Source organism: Dermacentor albipictus, chromosome 9 (genome assembly GCF_038994185.2).
Source record: "Dermacentor albipictus isolate Rhodes 1998 colony chromosome 9, USDA_Dalb.pri_finalv2, whole genome shotgun sequence".
In the NCBI taxonomy this organism is placed as follows: Eukaryota; Metazoa; Arthropoda; class Arachnida; order Ixodida; family Ixodidae; genus Dermacentor; species Dermacentor albipictus.
The window spans coordinates 28,473,455-28,492,320 of NC_091829.1; the positions used below are offsets into that span (position 1 = coordinate 28,473,455).

General features: G+C 46.8%; 2 protein-coding genes and 1 long non-coding RNA gene across 7 annotated transcripts in view; 2 read left to right on the forward strand and 1 right to left on the reverse strand.

The window, feature by feature from the left end:
• The window catches only part of LOC135917999 (uncharacterized), a 35,583-nt gene extending 17,601 nt beyond the window's left edge, over nucleotides 1–17,982 (reverse strand). The window contains exons 1-2 of one of the 5 annotated variants that reach the window (XM_070525708.1): nucleotides 17,814–17,982; nucleotides 14,719–14,842 (exon numbers count right to left, since the gene is read on the reverse strand). In XM_070525708.1, the coding sequence (XP_070381809.1) occupies nucleotides 14,719–14,768 (50 nt within the window). In that variant the 5' untranslated portion in view covers nucleotides 14,769–14,842; nucleotides 17,814–17,982. Of the gene's footprint in view, nucleotides 1–6,697; nucleotides 6,831–14,718; nucleotides 15,107–17,813 lie in introns of those variants that run through there. The other 4 variants (XM_070525707.1, XR_011508647.1, XM_065451657.2 and 1 more) reach the window with 4 other exon arrangements.
• LOC135917988 (uncharacterized) lies at nucleotides 837–2,289 on the forward strand. The gene is made up of 3 exons (XR_010569493.2): nucleotides 837–1,054; nucleotides 1,892–2,003; nucleotides 2,186–2,289. It is a non-coding gene; the product is annotated as an uncharacterized lncRNA (long non-coding RNA).
• On the forward strand, nucleotides 7,005–11,019 carry Gabat (4-aminobutyrate aminotransferase). Its single transcript, XM_065451656.1, has one exon. It carries the CDS (start codon nucleotides 7,231–7,233, stop codon nucleotides 8,719–8,721), a length of 1,491 nt encoding a protein of 496 aa, XP_065307728.1. The 5' UTR covers nucleotides 7,005–7,230; the 3' UTR covers nucleotides 8,722–11,019.
• Nucleotides 17,983–18,866: the final 884 nt, after the last annotated feature.

The window sequence follows — 18,866 nt, forward strand, 5'->3', positions numbered from 1 at the left end:
CAACAGTTGGACGGGGGTTAACGTCAATTTCCCGCGCGTGGAACGCATACTCTGGACTGTTTATTTGGAAGCAATTTTTCGCAACACTCGCCATGCGTACACCGCCGGAAACGAAGCCCCGGCCTCTGCGGCTTTCGAAGCCAGCCGGCGGCGATTTATCATTTATATTTGCGTACGCTCGGATCGTCGCGGCTTGACATAACGCGCAGTGTACTGGCGCTCCGACTCGAGGTCGTTTCTCGATTCCAGCATCGCATATAACGACGTGGATTGAAACGGCCGTGGATGTGAGCGCGAAAGCGCACGCTATGAAAAACGGCTCGACTGCCGCCACTCTCTCTCTCACGGGGAAGGCGACCTTTGCCGACCGCAGCGCCAAGCAGCCGCTTAGCGGACGTCCTTGGCGGCCCACTACGCCGCGCGCGCATAGGAAGCAGTGCGCGGCCTGTTTTCGTCTGCGCAACGTTCCCCGGCCCAGGCCCCGTACACTCTCAAGTTCAACTAATGGCCACAGAGGGCGAAAAAATCGACCGCGCGCCGCTGCTAACAAAGCCGACCTAGTAGGATCACCTCGGGATTCGTTCGTTAGTTCCAACATTTCCCGGTAGAGGCGTCGTAATAAGCGCAATTTTATCTTACAAACTTTCTCTTACAATTACCGAAGCATTTTCTTTTACATAAAAACAGGGCAAAATTATCATTGCTAATTAGATATTGTACTCTTTGTTAGTAAGTTTATTGTTTCTTCGCCATTATGAACGCAAATAGCGTTCAGCATCATCGATCTTTCACGTGACCTCTGGCCTGGATTTAAAATTTTTACCGGTATTTCCGAGTGCACGGCGGCACGGATTCATTCGTTCGTACACTCAAGACTGGTTGCTTCTTTGTTTCTAAAACTAGTTTCTTGCGCTTCTATGTAACTTGGGGTGAAGTTACGTGTTTGCAAGCGGACATGTAAGCCCGGCAGTTGGGTTTCGGTCGTGAGCCATTCGGAACAGGTCTGCATCGAAACGGGAGCTGGATTTTGCTGCGGCTGACAACGGCAATAACGGTGAGTCGTTTAACACCGCTGCTTCAATCGTTATATAATATCTGTCTCATTACCTTCCAGGCGGGCACAAGTTAACGAACTAGATCTTGCATTACATATGGGCAGTGAGGATCTCAGTTGCTGTTTCCTAAATAAACCTTTACTTGCGAGGCTGTCGTTTGGTTTACACACACAACCAGGAAAGAAAGAGCGATATCGGAACGCGCGTCTCATTTTTCATGTTATTGTAGCCGTGGTTGTAGGTGACTGAGTAGCCTTATCAATATACAGATTAAACTTTTTTTCGAGTCGGCCGGCAACGTCTGTCGTCCACAAAACCGAATAATCCTTTGGTAAAATGAAGTGAAAGTACAGAATTTAATGTATTAAACAGTTGCAAGCATGATACCCATATTTCGTACTTGTTGGTTCCAAATGTTCTTGCTGTTCAGATTGGTTTACCGTAGGGCATTTATTTTTGCAGTAGTGAAGCGGTGCGTCACGTTCGTGGAGAAAAATAATGCATCAGTTCTAATAGCTTCATGACTTTCATGCATTTGCTTGAGTAACTAGCAGTGTGATCACTTCTAGAGCATAAATGAACCCACAAATGTTCTCATTTGTGATCTTAATAGTACTTGCGCTGTTGACATGCATTGTAGTTAGGCAGACATCAATTTTATGGGCAATAGCAATATTTATTTAACATGCTGCTTAAGCACCCTAGAATAGACAGTGTACATTTGCATGTGTTCTGTAGTCGCAAATCATTACAACATATATGTCACACCTTTTTGCATTTCATATTGCAAAACTTTGCTTTTTCAATTTCTGATTCAGTCAAAATTTCTGTTCCAGACATGCAGTAATGAGGACGGCACCAGTATAAAGCAACACACTCCACGCACTAAACAGAAGCTGCTGCCTGCTACGACAAGGTCATTGTGTGGACATTGGCTACTACTACAAGGTAAACAACATATGGTTCAGAAATAAATATGTTTGATCTATGCTGTATTGGCTTGCCGTTTGCAGCAGATATGAATGTTTGTTCATATATATGGTTCAGTATAATTGGTTCGAACATATAAAACCCACATAAATTTGGCTAATCTGTGCTATATCTCACGTGTCACCGTTTTGCCCCAACAGAGTCTATGCCAAGCACATCTTGGTCATCACAGGAGCTCCTATCTGCACCAACAGGAAGGGGCTGGAGCCGAATTTGCAAGGCTTTTACACCAAGAACAAAGAAGCACATGCACAAGAATATGGATGAGATATCAAGTCTGCAAAGGACTGTGTTAAGACTGCAAAGAGCTTCAGCCACCATTCCACCAGCACGGACATTTGGCTGAGTCATCCAAGTAACTCAAAAAGGACTTTCTAGAAATTCTTCGTCTTCAGATGCACCTGCAACATCTGACCAAGCACGGACGACGCTGGCCAAAAGATTGAGTTTCATCAGTTCGTCCTTAATCAGCTTCCAAGCCATGTTAATTCCGTTTGTGCGAAGTGTAATTTTTCTTCTATAAATGCAAGCTTTCTCATTGCCCATTTTTGTTAGAGGTTATTCATCCTCATCCAAATATAAAGGTCAACCTTTATATTTGGATATTTCGCTGATACTTAATACCAGTCACTGTCTAGCAGCCTAACATATCTGTAGCAGTATCTTCTAGTGTATGTTGTCATGCGCAATTACTCTCCTGAAATAGCTGATGCAGCATCGGCATGCGTCTTGCATTAACCTATGCACATGTGCTATGCACCATTTTACTTTTCTTGGTGTTTTTAGCCTTCAATGCTTGCAGAGCAGAGTGGCTTCTCTCTTGAATGCAAGCTTTCTCATTTTCCATATTCCTAGTCTCGTTGATGATTGCTCCTCTTCCTTGATAGCCTGGGTCTTTGTGCAAGCTACAGTGAAGTGATTGATTGCAGAATCTGGTTTTGCTGCCACACTTGGTTGTGGTAACTGTGTTACAGATGTGGGGGCCTGGTCAGTTGCATTGGTAAGCAGTCCCTCGAGGTAAGCATTTGCTCCTGCAGTCCGCAAAGCGACATAGACTCCCAGTATACACACACCGTAACTGGTGCGCCCCGTTCGTTCTGGCCTGCTGCAGCCATGGGCAAATTGTGCTTGTGGCCTACCTCGGCCATGATTTGCTCAAAACGGAGACCAGCATATGTGCTTACATGGTTCGAAGTGTATGAAGTTGATAGCCGTATGGGTGGAAAGGCCCGCAAGAATGGCTGCCGAAGGTGATGCCCACAAAAGCGACTTGTCCACATTGCGACAAAGTGGGACACAAAGTGTGAGCCACACATAGCGGCCCCCGAAAGAAAATAAATGTGCAGGTTGGAAAGGAGTTAACGCTAAAATGCCGGGTAGTCCATGTTGCTGTGTTGGTTGCGGCAGCAGATGCCTGCGTCACCTGATTGCTTCGCAATGGAAGTTGCTCATCTTCAACGGCAACTGTTGGTTCAAACAGGTGCAAGGCTCTGTCCAATCTGTTTGTACCGCAGGTTGTCGCTCGTTACCAGACCACCACATGTGACAAAGGCAAGCATTATGCCTGTAAGATGGTACGTAGCCAATGTATAATGTATTGTCAACCTCAAGCGGTGACTGATTGCCGTTTAATTTTGCTGTTATGTCACTTGGTTACGGTCGCAGTTTTATGTTTTTCGAATATTGCTGCCTGGTCGGTTGCACTGGGAAGCAGCCTCTCGAAGTAAGAATTTGATCCTGCAGTCTGCACAGCGACATAGACTCCCAATTTACGCACACCGTGATTCGTGCTCCCCGTTCACCCTTTCCTGCTGCAGCCATGGGCAAATTGTGCCTCTGGCCTTTCTCGGCCGCGATTAGGCATGAACGGAGACCAGCATAAGTGCTTACATGGTCGGACGTGTATGAAGTTGGGTGGAAAGGCCCGCAAAAGTGGCCGATGAAGGTGATGCCCACGAAAGCGACTTGTCCATATTGAGACAATGTGGGACACCAAGTGTGAGCCACACATTAGCGGCCTCCAAAAGAAAAGAAACATGCAGGCTGGAAAGGAGTCAATGCTAAAATGATGGGTAGTCCATGTCGCTGTGTAGGCTGCGGCAGCAGATGCCTGCGTCACCCGACTGCTTTGCACTGCAAGTTGCTCATCTTTAACAGCGACTGTCGCCGCAAACAGGTGGGACACTCTGTCCAATCTGTTTCTGCTGCTGGTTGTTGCTCGTTAGTAGACCACCACGTGCGACGAAGTCGGGCACTACGCCTGTAGGTAGGCAGCTCAATGTACCCTAAGAGACCCGTGTATGTGAATGCTCACTGTTGCCATATGGTTCGTCGCCAATGTATGATGTATTGTCTGAACCTCATGCGGTGACTGATTGCTGTTTAATTTTGCTGTTATGTCACTTGATTATGGTCGCAGTGTTATGTTTTTCGAATATTGCGGCCTGGTCGGTTGAACTGGGAAGCAGCCTCTCGAAGTAAGAATTTGATCCTGCAGTCTGCACAGCGACATAGACTCCCAATTTACGCACACCGTGATTCGTGCTCCCCATTCACCCTTTCCTGCTGCAGCCATGGGCAAATTGTGCCTCTGGCCTTTCTCGGCCGCGATTAGGCATGAACGGAGACCAGCATAAGTGCTTACATGGTCGGACCTGTATGAAGTTGGGTGGAAAGGCCCGCAAAAGTGGCTGATGAAGGTGATGCCCACGAAAGCGACTTGTCCATATTGAGACAATGTGGGACACCAAGTGTGAGCCACACATTAGCGGCCTCCAAAAGAAAAGAAACATGCAGGCTGGAAAGGAGTCAATGCTAAAATGATGGGTAGTCCATGTCGCTGTGTAGGCTGCGGCAGCAGATGCCTGCGTCACCCAACTGCTTTGCACTGCAAGTTGCTCATCTTTAACAGCGACTGTCGCCGCAAACAGGTGGGACACTCTGTCCAATCTGTTTCTGCTGCTGGTTGTTGCTCGTTAGTAGACCACCACGTGCGACGAAGTCGGGCACTACGCCTGTAGGTAGGCAGCTCAATGTACCCTAAGAGACCCGTGTATGTGAATGCTCACTGTTGCCATATGGTTCGTCGCCAATGTATGATGTATTGTCTGAACCTCATGCGGTGACTGATTGCTGTTTAATTTTGCTGTTATGTCACTTGATTATGGTCGCAGTGTTATGTTTTTCGAATATTGCGGCCTGGTCGGTTGAACTGGGAAGCAGCCTCTCGAAGTAAGAATTTGATCCTGCAGTCTGCACAGCGACATAGACTCCCAATTTACGCATACCGTGATTCGTGCTCCCCATTCACCCTTTCCTGCTGCAGCCATGGGCAAATTGTGCCTCTGGCCTTTCTCGGCCGCGATGAGGCATGAACAGAGACCAGCATAAGTGCTTACATGGTCGGACCTGTATGAAGTTGGGTGGAAAGGCCCGCAAAAGTGGCTGATGAAGGTGATGCCCACGAAAGCGACTTGTCCATATTGAGACAATGTGGGACACCAAGTGTGAGCCACACATTAGCGGCCTCCAAAAGAAAGAAACATGCAGGCTGGAAAGGTGTCAATGCTAAAATGATGGGTAGTCCATGTCACTGTGTAGGCTGCGGCAGCAGATGCCTGCGTCACCCGACTGCTTTGCACTGCAAATTGCTCATCTTTAACAGCGACTGTCGCCGCAAACAGGTGGGACACTCTGTCCAATCTGTTTCTGCTGCTGGTTGTTGCTCGTTAGTAGACCACCACGTGCGACGAAGTCGGGCACTACGCCTGTAGGTAGGCAGCTCAATGTACCCTAAGAGACCCGTGTATGTGAATGCTCACTGTTGCCATATAGTTCGTCGCCAATGTATAACGTATTGTCTGAACCTCATGCGGTGACTGATTGCTGTTTAATTTTGCTGTTATGTCACTTGGTTATGGTCGCAGTGTTATGTTTTTAGAATATTGCGGCCTGGTCGGTTGCACTGGGAAGCAGTCTCTCGAAGTAAGCATTCGCTCCTGCAGCCTGCACAGCGACATAGACTCCCAATTTTCATGCACCGTGATTCGTGCTCCCCGTTCGCGCTTTCTTGCTGCAGCAATGGGCATATTGTGCCTCTGGCCTTTCTCGGCCGCGATTAGGCATGAACGGAGACCAGCATACGTGCTTACATAGTCCGATGCGTATGAAGTTGATAGCTACATGGGTGGAAAGGCCCGCAAAAGTAGCTGATGGAGGCGATGCCCACGAAAGCGACTTGTCCATAGCGAGACAATGTGAGACACCAAGTGTGAGCCACACATTAGCGGCCCCCGAAAGAAAAGAAACGTGCAGGTTGGAAAGGAGTGAACGGCTAAAATCTGGGGTAGCCCATGTCGCTGTGTAGGCTGCGGCAGCAGATGCCTGCGTCTCCCGATTGCTTCGCAATGCAATTTGGGCATTTTTAACGGCGACTGTCGCTGCAAATAAGTGGCACACTCTGTCCAATATGTTTCCGCTGCTGGTTCTTGCTCGTTAACCTGACCACCACGTGCGACGACGACGGTGAGCCGTTTACGAGCTCGCGTCAATGATTCCAGCGTATCTCGACATGCAAATTTTATTTCTGCTATTGCACGAGGATGTACACTGCTTGTCTTCTGCCAATAAAGTCGCGCGTTCTGTTCACTCACTTGTGGCTTGTTTGTATGGGCGTCAGTAGAGGCTCTTGGCAATTAGAACGCACCAGCTAAGCGGCAGCGAAGGCATTGAGGCATGCCGCATAGCCTGCAGGGCAAGCACGGCACGTACCAGCGTACGCGACCGGCAAAAAACGGCCATATTGAATTTTGCGCTAAAAAAAAAAAGTTTGCACTTCCGCTTCCGGATTGAGCAACGTCATCTGGCGTCCCCGAAAGTTAGTTCCATGCGCTGCCGCTGCTTATTTTCGAACCACTGCCAAAGGTACAGTTCCCCTTCTCTAAAGTTGTTCTTTATTCTATGCCCGGCCGCGGAGACCGGTGGAGAGACGCGAGGAGAATCGGGGGAATCTGCCGCGCGCTGGTGCACAGCTCGCGTTGCTGCGATCGCCGGAGAGAAGCCGCCTTCCCCGAAGCACTGAAACTCTAGAAGCGAGCCCGGGGGGCAGACTGCGCCCGACCGTCGCCGCGATAACGCCACTCGCTCCTCGCACCCACAAGAAGCGCGGCAACTCCGAACAACAGAGATGCTGCGAGGCGCCCGCGCTGCTGCCTTCTGCTCGCCGCTCCGCGCTCGCACCGCGCGCGTCGTCGGCACGCGGAACCTACCCGCCACCGCGGCGGCCGTGGAACCTACGGAGCCCCGCGTCGTTTCGTCAACGTTTCCGGGCCCCAAATCGGACGCGCTCAAACGCGAGCTCAACGCCATCCAGAATGCCGGGGCCGTCCAGCTCTTCGTCGACTACGCGAAGTCGGCCGGCAACTACATGGTGGACGTGGACGGCAACGCTTTCCTCGACGTCTACACGCAGATCGCGTCGCTGCCGCTCGGCTACAACCACCCGGCCATGGTGGCCGCGGTCAGCGACCCCCGGAACGTTGCCACATTCGTGAACCGGCCCGCGATGGGCATACTGCCGCCCGCCGATCTGGTGTCTCGGCTGCAAAACGCGCTCCTCTCTGTCGCTCCCAGGGGCCTCTCGGAGGTGCAGACCATGGCGTGCGGCTCGTGCTCCAACGAGAACGCGTACAAAGCCGTGTTCATCAGCCACGTCGCCAGGCAACGCGACGGAAAGCCGCCGACGGCCGAAGAGCTGCGCTCTTGCAAGTACAACGTGCCGCCCGGCAGTCCCCGCCTGTCGCTCCTTTCCTTCGACGGCGCGTTCCACGGGCGCACTTTTGGCGCGCTCAGCACCACTCATTCCAAGGCCATCCACAAGCTAGACGTGCCGTCCTTCGACTGGCCTATCGCGCACTTCCCGGAGTACAAGTACCCGGTCGAAGAGTTCGAGTCCGAAAACAAGAAGGAGGACGAGAAGAGCCTGGCGCACGTCGAAGAGCTCTTCCACGAGTACGGCAAGAAGGGCGCCCCCGTGGCGGGTCTGGTGGTGGAACCGATCCAGGCCGAGGGAGGCGACCGACACGCGTCCGACGATTTCTTTCGAAGGCTCCGAGCACTCGCCGCCAAGAACAACGTCTTGTTCATCTGCGACGAAGTGCAGACGGGCTGCGGGCCCACCGGAAAGTTCTGGGCCCACCAGCACTGGGGCCTTGAGGACTCTCCGGACGTAGTGACCTTCAGCAAGAAAATGTTGACGGGCGGATACTTCTACAAGCCGCACGTCCGTCCCAAGGAGTCGTACCGCATCTTCAATACTTGGGTGGGAGACCCAACCAAACTTCTGCTCATCGAAGAGGTCCTCAAGGTCGTCAACACTGAAAAACTCCTCGAGAATGTTAGGGACACAGGCGAGTACATGCAGAAGGGCCTCAAGGACATCAGCAAACGACATCCTAACACATTCTTTAACGTCAGGGGACGAGGAACCTTCTGCGCCGCCGACTTGCCCTCGGAAAAGGATCGAAACAAGTTCATTACGGAGATGCACCACAAGGGAATTCACTGCGGAGGCTGTGGAGAACATAGCTTCCGCATCAGGCCTGCACTGACTTTCCAGAGGAAGCATGCAGACATACTGCTAGATCGTATTGAGAAAGTGCTTTCTGAGAAGTTCTGAACTTCTGCTGCCAGTTACTACTTGGATTCCAAGAAATGTGTGATAACACACAAGCTGTCCTATTTAACTGACCCCATAGCGCAAGTATATATTAACGAGAAGATAGTACTGCTTGTTTCTGCTGCATGATTATCGCTCTACTGGTGGAATTGGTTAACTCACGGGGTTCCCCATCATTGAGATAAAGACCAATTAATATTGTGTGCAAATGAATTTTCACAAATGAGTCTAAAATACCTCACAAAATGATCTCCTTAATGAAACACACACTGTGCTTCCATTTTTAGTGGCTTGTTGAGATTTTGTGTGCATAGCACCGCTGTTGCAAGCTGCTAACCAAAAGTGTACATGGATGGTCAATTTTTCAATGCACAAGTGTCTTTCTTTTGTTGCTAATTATATTGATGACGTTTTTACATCTACTCTGTTTAAATGACGTGCTATATTTGTAAATATGCACTAATAATTTCAGACAATTTTACTCACATTGAAATGCTACTGTATGAAAAGAGAAATATTTAGAGTAGGCAGAACATGCCATAAATGTGTTGTGGTGGCTCACTGTAAAAGTGAGCCACAATTACATGGGCAGAAGAAAATTGTCTTGTTGCAACAATGCCAGAGCTAGAGTTTATTTACACCTCTCCATAAGCTTCAAAGAATATTTTAACCATGTTACTTTTATACACCTCACAAGTATCGACGTATCTTAAGATATTCACTTTTGTTTTGGGAATATTGTAATTTTTTAGGGTGTAGGCAATCTAGTTTGCAAGTGCCTGCTGTTTCAAATGCTAATAGATATGAGATTGTGAGAAATGTGTTATTTTCTGTTAAATCTGTGTTTTCTCATGCTATAGGTCATCAAAGAAGTGTTGAGTAAGCAGACCTTAGATCTGTGTGAAAATTTAGGCATGTGCAAATCTACAGTAATATTTCATGGCGCCCCTAGCAAGGGCTCATTCTCCTTGATCATGAAATTTCATGTCCAGATGGGGCTTCTTTAAACTACAATGTATGGTGTGATCCAAAAGTAACAGTGAGAGCAAAAGTTAACAATTGCTAAAATACACACCATAGCAAGCTGCTGCTTTCACAGAAATGCACACAAAAACACTGCACTTTCTTTTCATACAAGAATATGTGTTACATTTGTAACTAAAATGTGGCGTTGTTGCAGCCTCAAAGTACTATCCGTAGCTCCTACCTGTCTGTACAAAGTACTGCCACAACTAAAGCACCACCTACCCATTGATGACAGATGTAACACTTTTATTTTTAAAATCCCATGTTTCTATCCACACGTCTGTGAAAACTGCATCTTGTTATGGTCTATACTTTTGTTACTTTTTCTTGCTGCAACATAACATCCACAAGCAATATAGCTGGGGAATGGATATGGAAAATTTATTTCTTCATGCGCTTGCTTCATGTGGTTCTAACAAGAAATTTATCCCCTCGGTTCCCTTTATTTTTTCTGCTTTTGGATCACCCTGTATGTTTGTCAAACACAGTGCGATCATGGATGGGACAAGCACTGTATATATTCATCAAACTGTTTGGCAGGTGAATGTAACCTAAATGAACCCTGCATGCATGCTCCTTATTTGAGGGCCATATGCATAAATGTAGAAAGCATTTAATGACGCGTGTAATGACTGAAAGGCATTTGTCAGTTTTAACAGATGTGTTCTTTTCAACCATGTTTCTGCAGATGAAGTGGTCAAACTTCACGAAGCTTCAAAAAAGAGGCAGTGTATGCATTACCGGTCAGAGGGCCAATTGTAACATGTTTCAAATGTGTGTTTCCGACTGTTTCGAAACCTGCACTGTCCTACAGAGTAGTGCCGCAGTTTGTTGCAAATTGTGTATTTGATGGTACCTACGTTACTAGCACGCATTCTTATGACACATGTGAAGAGTGACACCACATTTGTCTGTTATTGCTGTTGTTAAACTGAGCTTCCCACTTGAATGGTATAATGGGCGTTGTTGCCAGGGTGAAGATTCTGTGAGCAGCTCATCCTGTTCTTCCATTTTTTCAAGCCCGTTGGCAGAGATACTATACAATGACCTGCCTACACAGGCTTTAGAGCTGAATGTATTCTACGCTCACGGAAAAATACTGGGCACTCTTGCGCCTTTTGTGTGATGCTGTTTGAGAAGATGTTGAATAAGTGGTCCAGGAAGCTGCCATAGCTGGCCACACTTGCTGCGTTGTCTGCGTATATCTTCGACTCACTCGACTCCCCCTGTGTAATGTACAGTGACATGCAATAAAGTTATTTATATGCAGTGCTTGTACTGCATGTGTTACTTCAATGATACACAAAGCCTCATTTGAATTTAGTTTTGAAGTATACACACTTTCACTGCAAGGCACACGAAACAGTGTCAGCCTTGCAGTGTGCTCAAGTTCAAAGGCATGGTAAATTGGTGGCACTATACTTGCACAAGCTAAATTGATTGAGTAGGCTCTCTATTTATTTTGTCCATCACGGGTTCATTAACGTGTGCCTGTATCAAAGTACATGAGTGCATTTGCATTTTGTCCCCGTCAAAGCATGGCTGCAGCAGCCGGGATTCGAACTCGTGATCTCGTGCACAGCTGCACAAGAATGCCATAGCCATGGAGAAACTGTGGCACATTCTTTGTGCAGCTGATTTAGATTCAGATAAAGTGATAAACCACCCAGTGATTTGTATGACTTTGCTAGGAATCGTATTTTACCACAAGAGTGTTCCATCAGCAAAGTTCAGTAGAGAAAGGAGTTTGTCTTCCAGATAAATATGTAGATGACGGCTAATTGACCAATGCCTTAAGTGTACTCGGTGAATAAAGGGAAAAACAGACATCCACCCGTTCGTAGCAATTGCTACGAACGGGTGGATGTCTGTTTTTCCCTTTATTCATTACTTCTCTCCACCTTGCAGGTTTCCGCAGAACTACTACGTGTACTCGGTCTTGAAATGTGGTGACTGCAAGTAGAAACAACATTACGAAGACAAGTATCGCCAATGGTTGAAAGTGTTGGGGTGCGATAGAAGATGGTTGTTCGAAACACGCATTCAGTTTGTGTTCAGTTTCGCATCACGCGAATGGCCTAGGCCATGCTGACTGGCATGGCAGACAATGTCGGCGTGGCCTAGGCCACTCACGCGAGGCGAAACTGAACACGCGTTTCAAACAACAATCTCCGATCGCGCCCCATTTTATATATTAAAATAAGCATCTTTCATGTTCTTTGTTTCTTCTTTCTAGTACCCAAGTCCCAATATCTGAAAATGGTGCTTTTGCATGAAACATTTAAAATGTTCACTGTAGATTCCGACATTTTTTAATTTTTTTACAAATTTGTTTGCCGAAAAGAACTGAGCTTTAGGAGATGTGATGCAGCTTTGCTGCAGATCAAATCATGCATCGCAGAGTAAAATGTAGATTTCTTTAGCGCGCAGCTCTGCGGCGCCCCTTCTTGCAGCGAACGTGGGCATCACTTGTAACCGAGTGAACGAGCACAGCGAAAGATGAGAGCGAGCGCGGCACGCAACGGGGGGTGAAAAAAGCAGCGAGAGGGAAGGAGGAAAGCAGAGAGGAGGGTGTATCAAGAGGGTGAGGAGGAAGGCTGGCGACGACCATGCATGCGGCGAGCGCGGTAACAAAGGGCTGGCGTGGGCTTTGGGCTCACTACGCATGAGCTACTTTGCCTGCGGCATGGCCGCTAGAGGATGCTCTCCGCGCGAGCCACGTGTTCCCGTGTTCAAGTTTCCTTTCTGAACAATGAGCGATGCAACCGGTGGAAATGCTTCGTCTGCGGCTGCTGCTAAACGAGCTTCCCAAGCAGAGGCTCAGCGCCGCAGCCGAGGGCACCCGGTCGTTTAGAATGAAGTTATGTGCCACACTGTATCGCGAATTCAAAACACCTAAACAGGTGCGTTCAAAATTCGCATTAGGGAGTAACGCAATCATCGGTGACATTTTTAATAGCAAATTCGGAAGCCGAAAAGCTGAAACACTGCTCCAAGCAAGATTCATCATAGAAAGTTGGAATATTTTATCTGAAGGCTCACGAAAGCTCACCGTTGTGGCACAATAAAAGAACAAAGGAGGGGAACGTGGTAGCATTCAAAGATCCCTGACTTCTTTTCACGCTTCCCGGCAACTCCAGCTTATGTAACCGTAACGTTTACCAGGAAACACTGGCGGTGAGCAGCCGAGCACTATACACGAAGGCAAGCTTTCTGGTAGAAACGCAGCCTCCTGCATGGGCCAATCCCGGAGGTAGTGCACAACCGCGCCAAGAAATGACATCATTTTCAGGCTTCTTTTGAGATTTGAGTCTGAGAAGATTCAACATAAAAGGCGTGCGCTGTCGGTGTTTTGTTTCATGTACAATTGTTTGTGGACTGTCATCCTCAAAATTTCGAAGACTAACTTTGCCAAAAATGGAAGACAAGGTACGAGCAACTTTAGGGACAGAACGGTGTGGAAATATAATCCGCATATACCGCATGTCATACAGCAAGACGTGGCATATATGTATATGTACTTAAATTTGACGTAATACGTCCGCAGAAACCCGCAAGGTGAAGAGGAGTAAATAATAAAGGGAAAATGAGACATCCACCTAATCATAGCAGTTGAATAAAAATTCGTCCTGGTCCGAGACTCGAACCCGGGAACACCACCTTTCTTTCGAGGAACCCGTATAAGGTTTCCTTGGTATAGCAATTGCTGCGATTGGGTGGATGTCTCACATGATGTCTCACTTTACCTTTATTACCTACTTCTCTCCACCTTGCGGGTTTCTGCAGAACTATTACGTGAAACTCTTGCTCTTCCTTAATGTTGTTGATAAGTTTCACTTCGCCCTGCCATCTGCTAGCAACCTGATTATATATATAGCTCAGATGGTACAGTGGTGGAAGGGCAACGGGAGAGAGGCGCGCAGAGAAGGCTGGAAAATTAGCACACGGCGGCTGTTGGAGCAGCGGGCCATCGTGCAGCGGATCGAATTTCTCGTTTTCTTTTATTCTTTTCAAGAATTTTGAATTTCACTACCATTCGTTTTGCACAGCCGGTAGCCAGATTTCATTGTTATAACCGATATAATGTTAAAACCGGTATTGTTATAAGTGGGTTCGACTGTAAACCTAAATATACACGGAAATTTTTGCTCATAGGGATGCTGGACGCCGACATCAGCTTTTCTGCAACACGGGGCCCTTAATGTTACTGCGTTAAAAAGAATGTCAAAGCTGCTTCCCACCAGGAGAAGGCTCCTCTCAATTAAGCCAAGTGGAACAGCTTGGTAGGACTATATTTACTCATACATGAAAATTCAAATATTGCTAATCGTTTCCTCACATGACCCTCTTCTAAAAAAAAAGTGGGACTGTAAAACCAACTAGTAACCTAAAGTTCTTTTAATTGTCACCCCAGTGCCACAAAATTAAGTATGTGAAATATTTAGTACTCGCAATTCGACCTGGAGTTGGAGCAACTTCATGCGATTCATCACCCTACCGAACGAAGACATTGATGCGCAAAGTCTATTCACGATCTAAGGACAGCCCGGCGCATTCTAAAGAAGATACAGTGTCACATAGCTAAACTGGAATCCGAGCGATGGACAAAATATTTTGAGTATCTTGACCCCTGTAAACCACTATTTCAAATATGGAGAACTGAGAGAGGCCTACGTTCTGTTCCTGAACAATGCTTCCAATTCAAGACTCTGAGACTCTTCCAACGCCAACAAGACTTCGATGTAGCAGAAGATTTCTGTGTTATGACTGCAGGCCAGTCAATGGCCACAAGTTAACTTACTTTTAACTACATTCTGGACACACGGGCTGGATGGTGATGCAAGGATGGTGATGGAGGGTGAGGGTGATGGAGGGTGATGCAAGGATCGGCCGTTCACCACTTAAGAGCTCGATGCAGCACTTGACTTATGTAATCAGTTGTAGTTACCTGGCCAAAATGGTATAACTTACCGTATGTTGTGCCACCTTGGTGAACAGGCATGAACTATGCTGCTGCACATCTTCAATGAGTTCTGGCAGGATGTAAATGCTCCTCAAGAATGGAAGCCCAGTCACCTGGTACCGCTCCTCAAGCCTGGAAAGTTTCTTCGGAGATTACTTCATATCTTCGAATCATGCTGGCTAGTTGCATTGGGAAGGTGGTGGAACGAGTGACCCTCACCAGACTTCAATGGTACCTGGAATGCTACAAAGTTTAGCCAGACACCATGGCTGGCTTTCATGTCACCAATGCTCCATTGACGTCATCAATTCGGTTACATACGTTCAACATACAAAGTCGTGTAAGCAATTATCTCTCGCCATGTTCCTGGATATCAAAGGAGCATTTGACAATGCTCTTCATGAGGCTATATTTGAGTCTCTGGAAATGGTTGGCCTCGACGGAAGACTCTATTGTTAAACACGCAGTTATTTGTATATGCGGTCTCTCTTTGTGAATACCGAAGATGGTACAACTTCTCAGCACTAAACACACCATGGAGGTCTGCAGGGTGGTGCCCTGAGCCCCACACACTTCAGCCTTGTGCTCATTGCTTTCGTAGAATGCCAACCAAATACGGTCAAGTTGTCAATCTATACCATTGACATCTGCGTCTGGGCATCTGGCGTGATGCGTCCTCAAGTGCGTGCGAGCCTCCAAAAATCTGTGATGTTGATAACGATATACCTTAGCAAACAAGGCCTCAATATTTGCCCAGAAAAATGCGCATTAGTCGTGTTTGGCTCGAAACCAATGACTTCTTAAGCCATATCCATCAATGGTCAAAATATGTCTCATGTCGGGACACACAGGTTCTTAAGGGTGATTATTGACCATGACCTCTGTTGGAGTCCTCAAGTGGCCTAGGTAAAAAAAGTGCCTGACAGCCATCTCTCATCTTTTCAAGTTTCAAGGAGGAAAAACCTGGGGTACTTCAGTACATGCGATGATGCAACTGAACAGGACGCTGTTTCTCGGGTACATGAGGTACCGCTTGGCAGTGACGACCAATACCTGCAGAACTTACGTTCATACATTCGAAAGCGCTCAAGCCCAGGTGCTTAGGATTTGTCTAGGGTTGCTGCCATGATGTAGATCAACATCAGGAACAATTGCAATTGCAGATGACTACCCAGCCAAGTTCACAATGTTATGGAAGCACTCAGAGCACATGTCAGGCACCTTGCTCGCGGCCCTTTCAACTATCTCGCCTCACTGCCAGAAGACGGACCTCATGCCTCTTTTTGTCAGACACGATAGTGCCTTATCGTGTATAACTTCCATCAGATTATACAGCTAAAGTGAGAGTTTTGTTCCCCCTTGGTGCTTGGCTAAGCCACAATTTCGACTGACTGCACCACAAATTTGAACGAAGGCACAACTTTCATCACCATCTCTCAAGCAACTTTCGTTGCTCTTGCTGTATGAAAAATACAGCAATCATACCCATCCATACAGTGATGGTTAAACCACCATTGTCAGCTCCGCATGATCAGTGATTTTTTTACTGCGAAAGTCACCACCTTAAAGTTCAGGACATCACACATGGTGACACTGACAGCCACGGAGCTTGCTGCTCTTCGTAGTGCACTTTGCAAGATTCGTGAGGAACAAACTCAAAAAGAGAGTGTTTTCAGTGACTCAAAGGCAGCTCTACCTTGCTTGCTGTCTGCCTTACACCATGGACCCTACGAAGAACTAGTTCTAAAAATCCGAGTGCTCCTCCATACCGTCGTCGAGCAAGGACACGACGCCACATTTCAGTGGCTCCCTACCCACTGTGGCACAATGGGCAACGAACGTGCTGATGAAGCTGATGGATCTGCTCATGAAGACAGCACGCAGGAAACAATCCCACTATCAAAAACAGATGCAGCAGCGAAACTTCGAGTGCTTGAAAATGATGCCACACAATCACTGTGGAACACATCTAGTTTCCAGCACACATATCTACACTGACTGAACCCTTGTCTTCAACTTCGTCCTCCACCTGAACCATTCCAACCTGAGACAATGGTACTTTACCGATTGTAGCTTGGTGTCGCTTTTACAAATTTTTTTGCTTTCCGCATCAAAAGGAAAAATAGTGCTGCATGCGGCCGCTGTGGCCACATGCAAGGCAGGGTAGCAAACAAGAATCTTGTTGGGTAAACCTCCCTGCCTTTCCTATCCCGTTTCTCTCTCACCCTCTCTCTTGTTGGGCTAGTTTATTCATAGTTCCAGAAAAAAGTAGTTTAAAGGGACAATAAACTGAGAGATAATTCGAGCTAAGTTAAGAAATTACCCTAGTGTACTAGTGAAAAGGCTCGGTCACCAAGAGAAGATGCAAAAATGAGACTGAGTTGAGGCCACCTTGATATTTCTGCACCAGCCAGACATGACACAATGAATTTTAATGGCACTAATTGCTTTAACTTTTTATCTGCAGAGACTGACTACATCGTATTAGTATATGCGAGCGAAGACTGAATTTAGCAAGTTCTAAGAGCTTTCACCAAGCCACAATGGCCCAAATACTGAAAAAAATACCTTGAAATCTGTGATGCCACACTGATGCAATGGCAGCGAGGTTTCAGCACAAAAGAAAAAGGAACTTTGGCATTCGTTGTTTCTTCAGTCAAACTACTACTTCGAAATTTATAAAATTAGTTTTGACAGTATACTTTAGCAGTACAATTTAACTGATATAGAGTTTCTCTTAAGTGCCCCTGTAACCCTTTGCATGCCTTGACGAGCTCGGCCCATCCAAGCTTATCTGGTAACAAGGGCTAATAACAAGCTCTGTACATCAGCGGTACTTTGCATTTTCTAGCAATGCTTTAGACGAACATAGTCTTGTCTCAATGCCTGGTTGTGTTTTCGGTGGATAGCAGCCCACAATCCATGGGACCGCACAAGCAGAAGCAAATATATTCTTTCTGAGGAGGTAAAATATGTTGGCAACTGGGCTCTCTAAAAAATAATTTGGCCATTTTCGGTCAGAATTCGGGATAACAATGTTGCATGACAAGGGTTAAAACACAAACGCACACAAGACCAGGCCATAAGGTACATTTCTCCATACCTTTGCTTGTCGGAATTCATCGGACTCTCCAGGAGCATGACAACGCCTTCCAGAATGCATCTGTCCTTATCGTCTTGTGGGACCTTCCTAAACACCCTTGGTTAAGGGCAGAGCTCGTGAGGTGAGAGACGTGTATGTCTTCTGTAGAGGCCAACTGCCAAATGAATTTCGGACTGCATGGAAAACAAGAGCTTCAGATAGCCTCCACACAAAATTTCATGTTTGAAGTACAAGTGGATGCATGATGAAAAGCTAGCAAAAATAGATGTTCTTGATACCAAAACGCAGAAGAGCTCTGCCAATACCACTTGCCTTAGGTGATGAAACTCCGAGAACTAGCGTGGCTACTTGGCATGACTGTTAAGATGAGATGGTGCCCACGGTGTGCCAAAAATCTCAGTGGTCATGGTCTGGGATTTGCATCATATACATTGAAAGCCAGGTGCACTCGTTGTCTGCTTACATGCTATACAGAGGCTGTTAAGAAAATTAGACATCAGCCCTGAAGCCTTGGCAAGAGTGCCTAACAGAACCACTTAAATCAATTTCGTCAAAGTGAAACGTCGTTGCAGTTGACCTCCAAGTTATGCTTTCCTGGAGTTAAACTCTTCCGTTATGCTCTGTTCTGCAACACCCTCCCAGTCCGGAACACATGTCAGTAAATAAACGAATTATGGATCGGTCTCGCAGAGAATTATAAGTAGGAGCACATCTCCTTTCAACTGGCTCAACCTGTACAATGCAACACATGGGATGACAGAAAGTAATCAAGGACACCGTTTCAGTCGTCCCCATGTTACGTCACGCTCTCTTAACCATTCAATATGCAACAACTAGCTCTGCAAAATTAATACTTTCGAAAGGAGTACTAAGATATTTTACAGCGACAGCTGTTACGAGCTTACTCCCCTAGTCATTTTGATGTCTGCCAGTGCCTGTTGCAGGAATACCAAAGTGCTTTGCGAGAAGTTTGTAAATACAAAAAAGAAATGTACATTGGCCCGAGTGAATTCAAACTCGTTCATTTCTACAAAGATGGAGGTATGGCTTCTT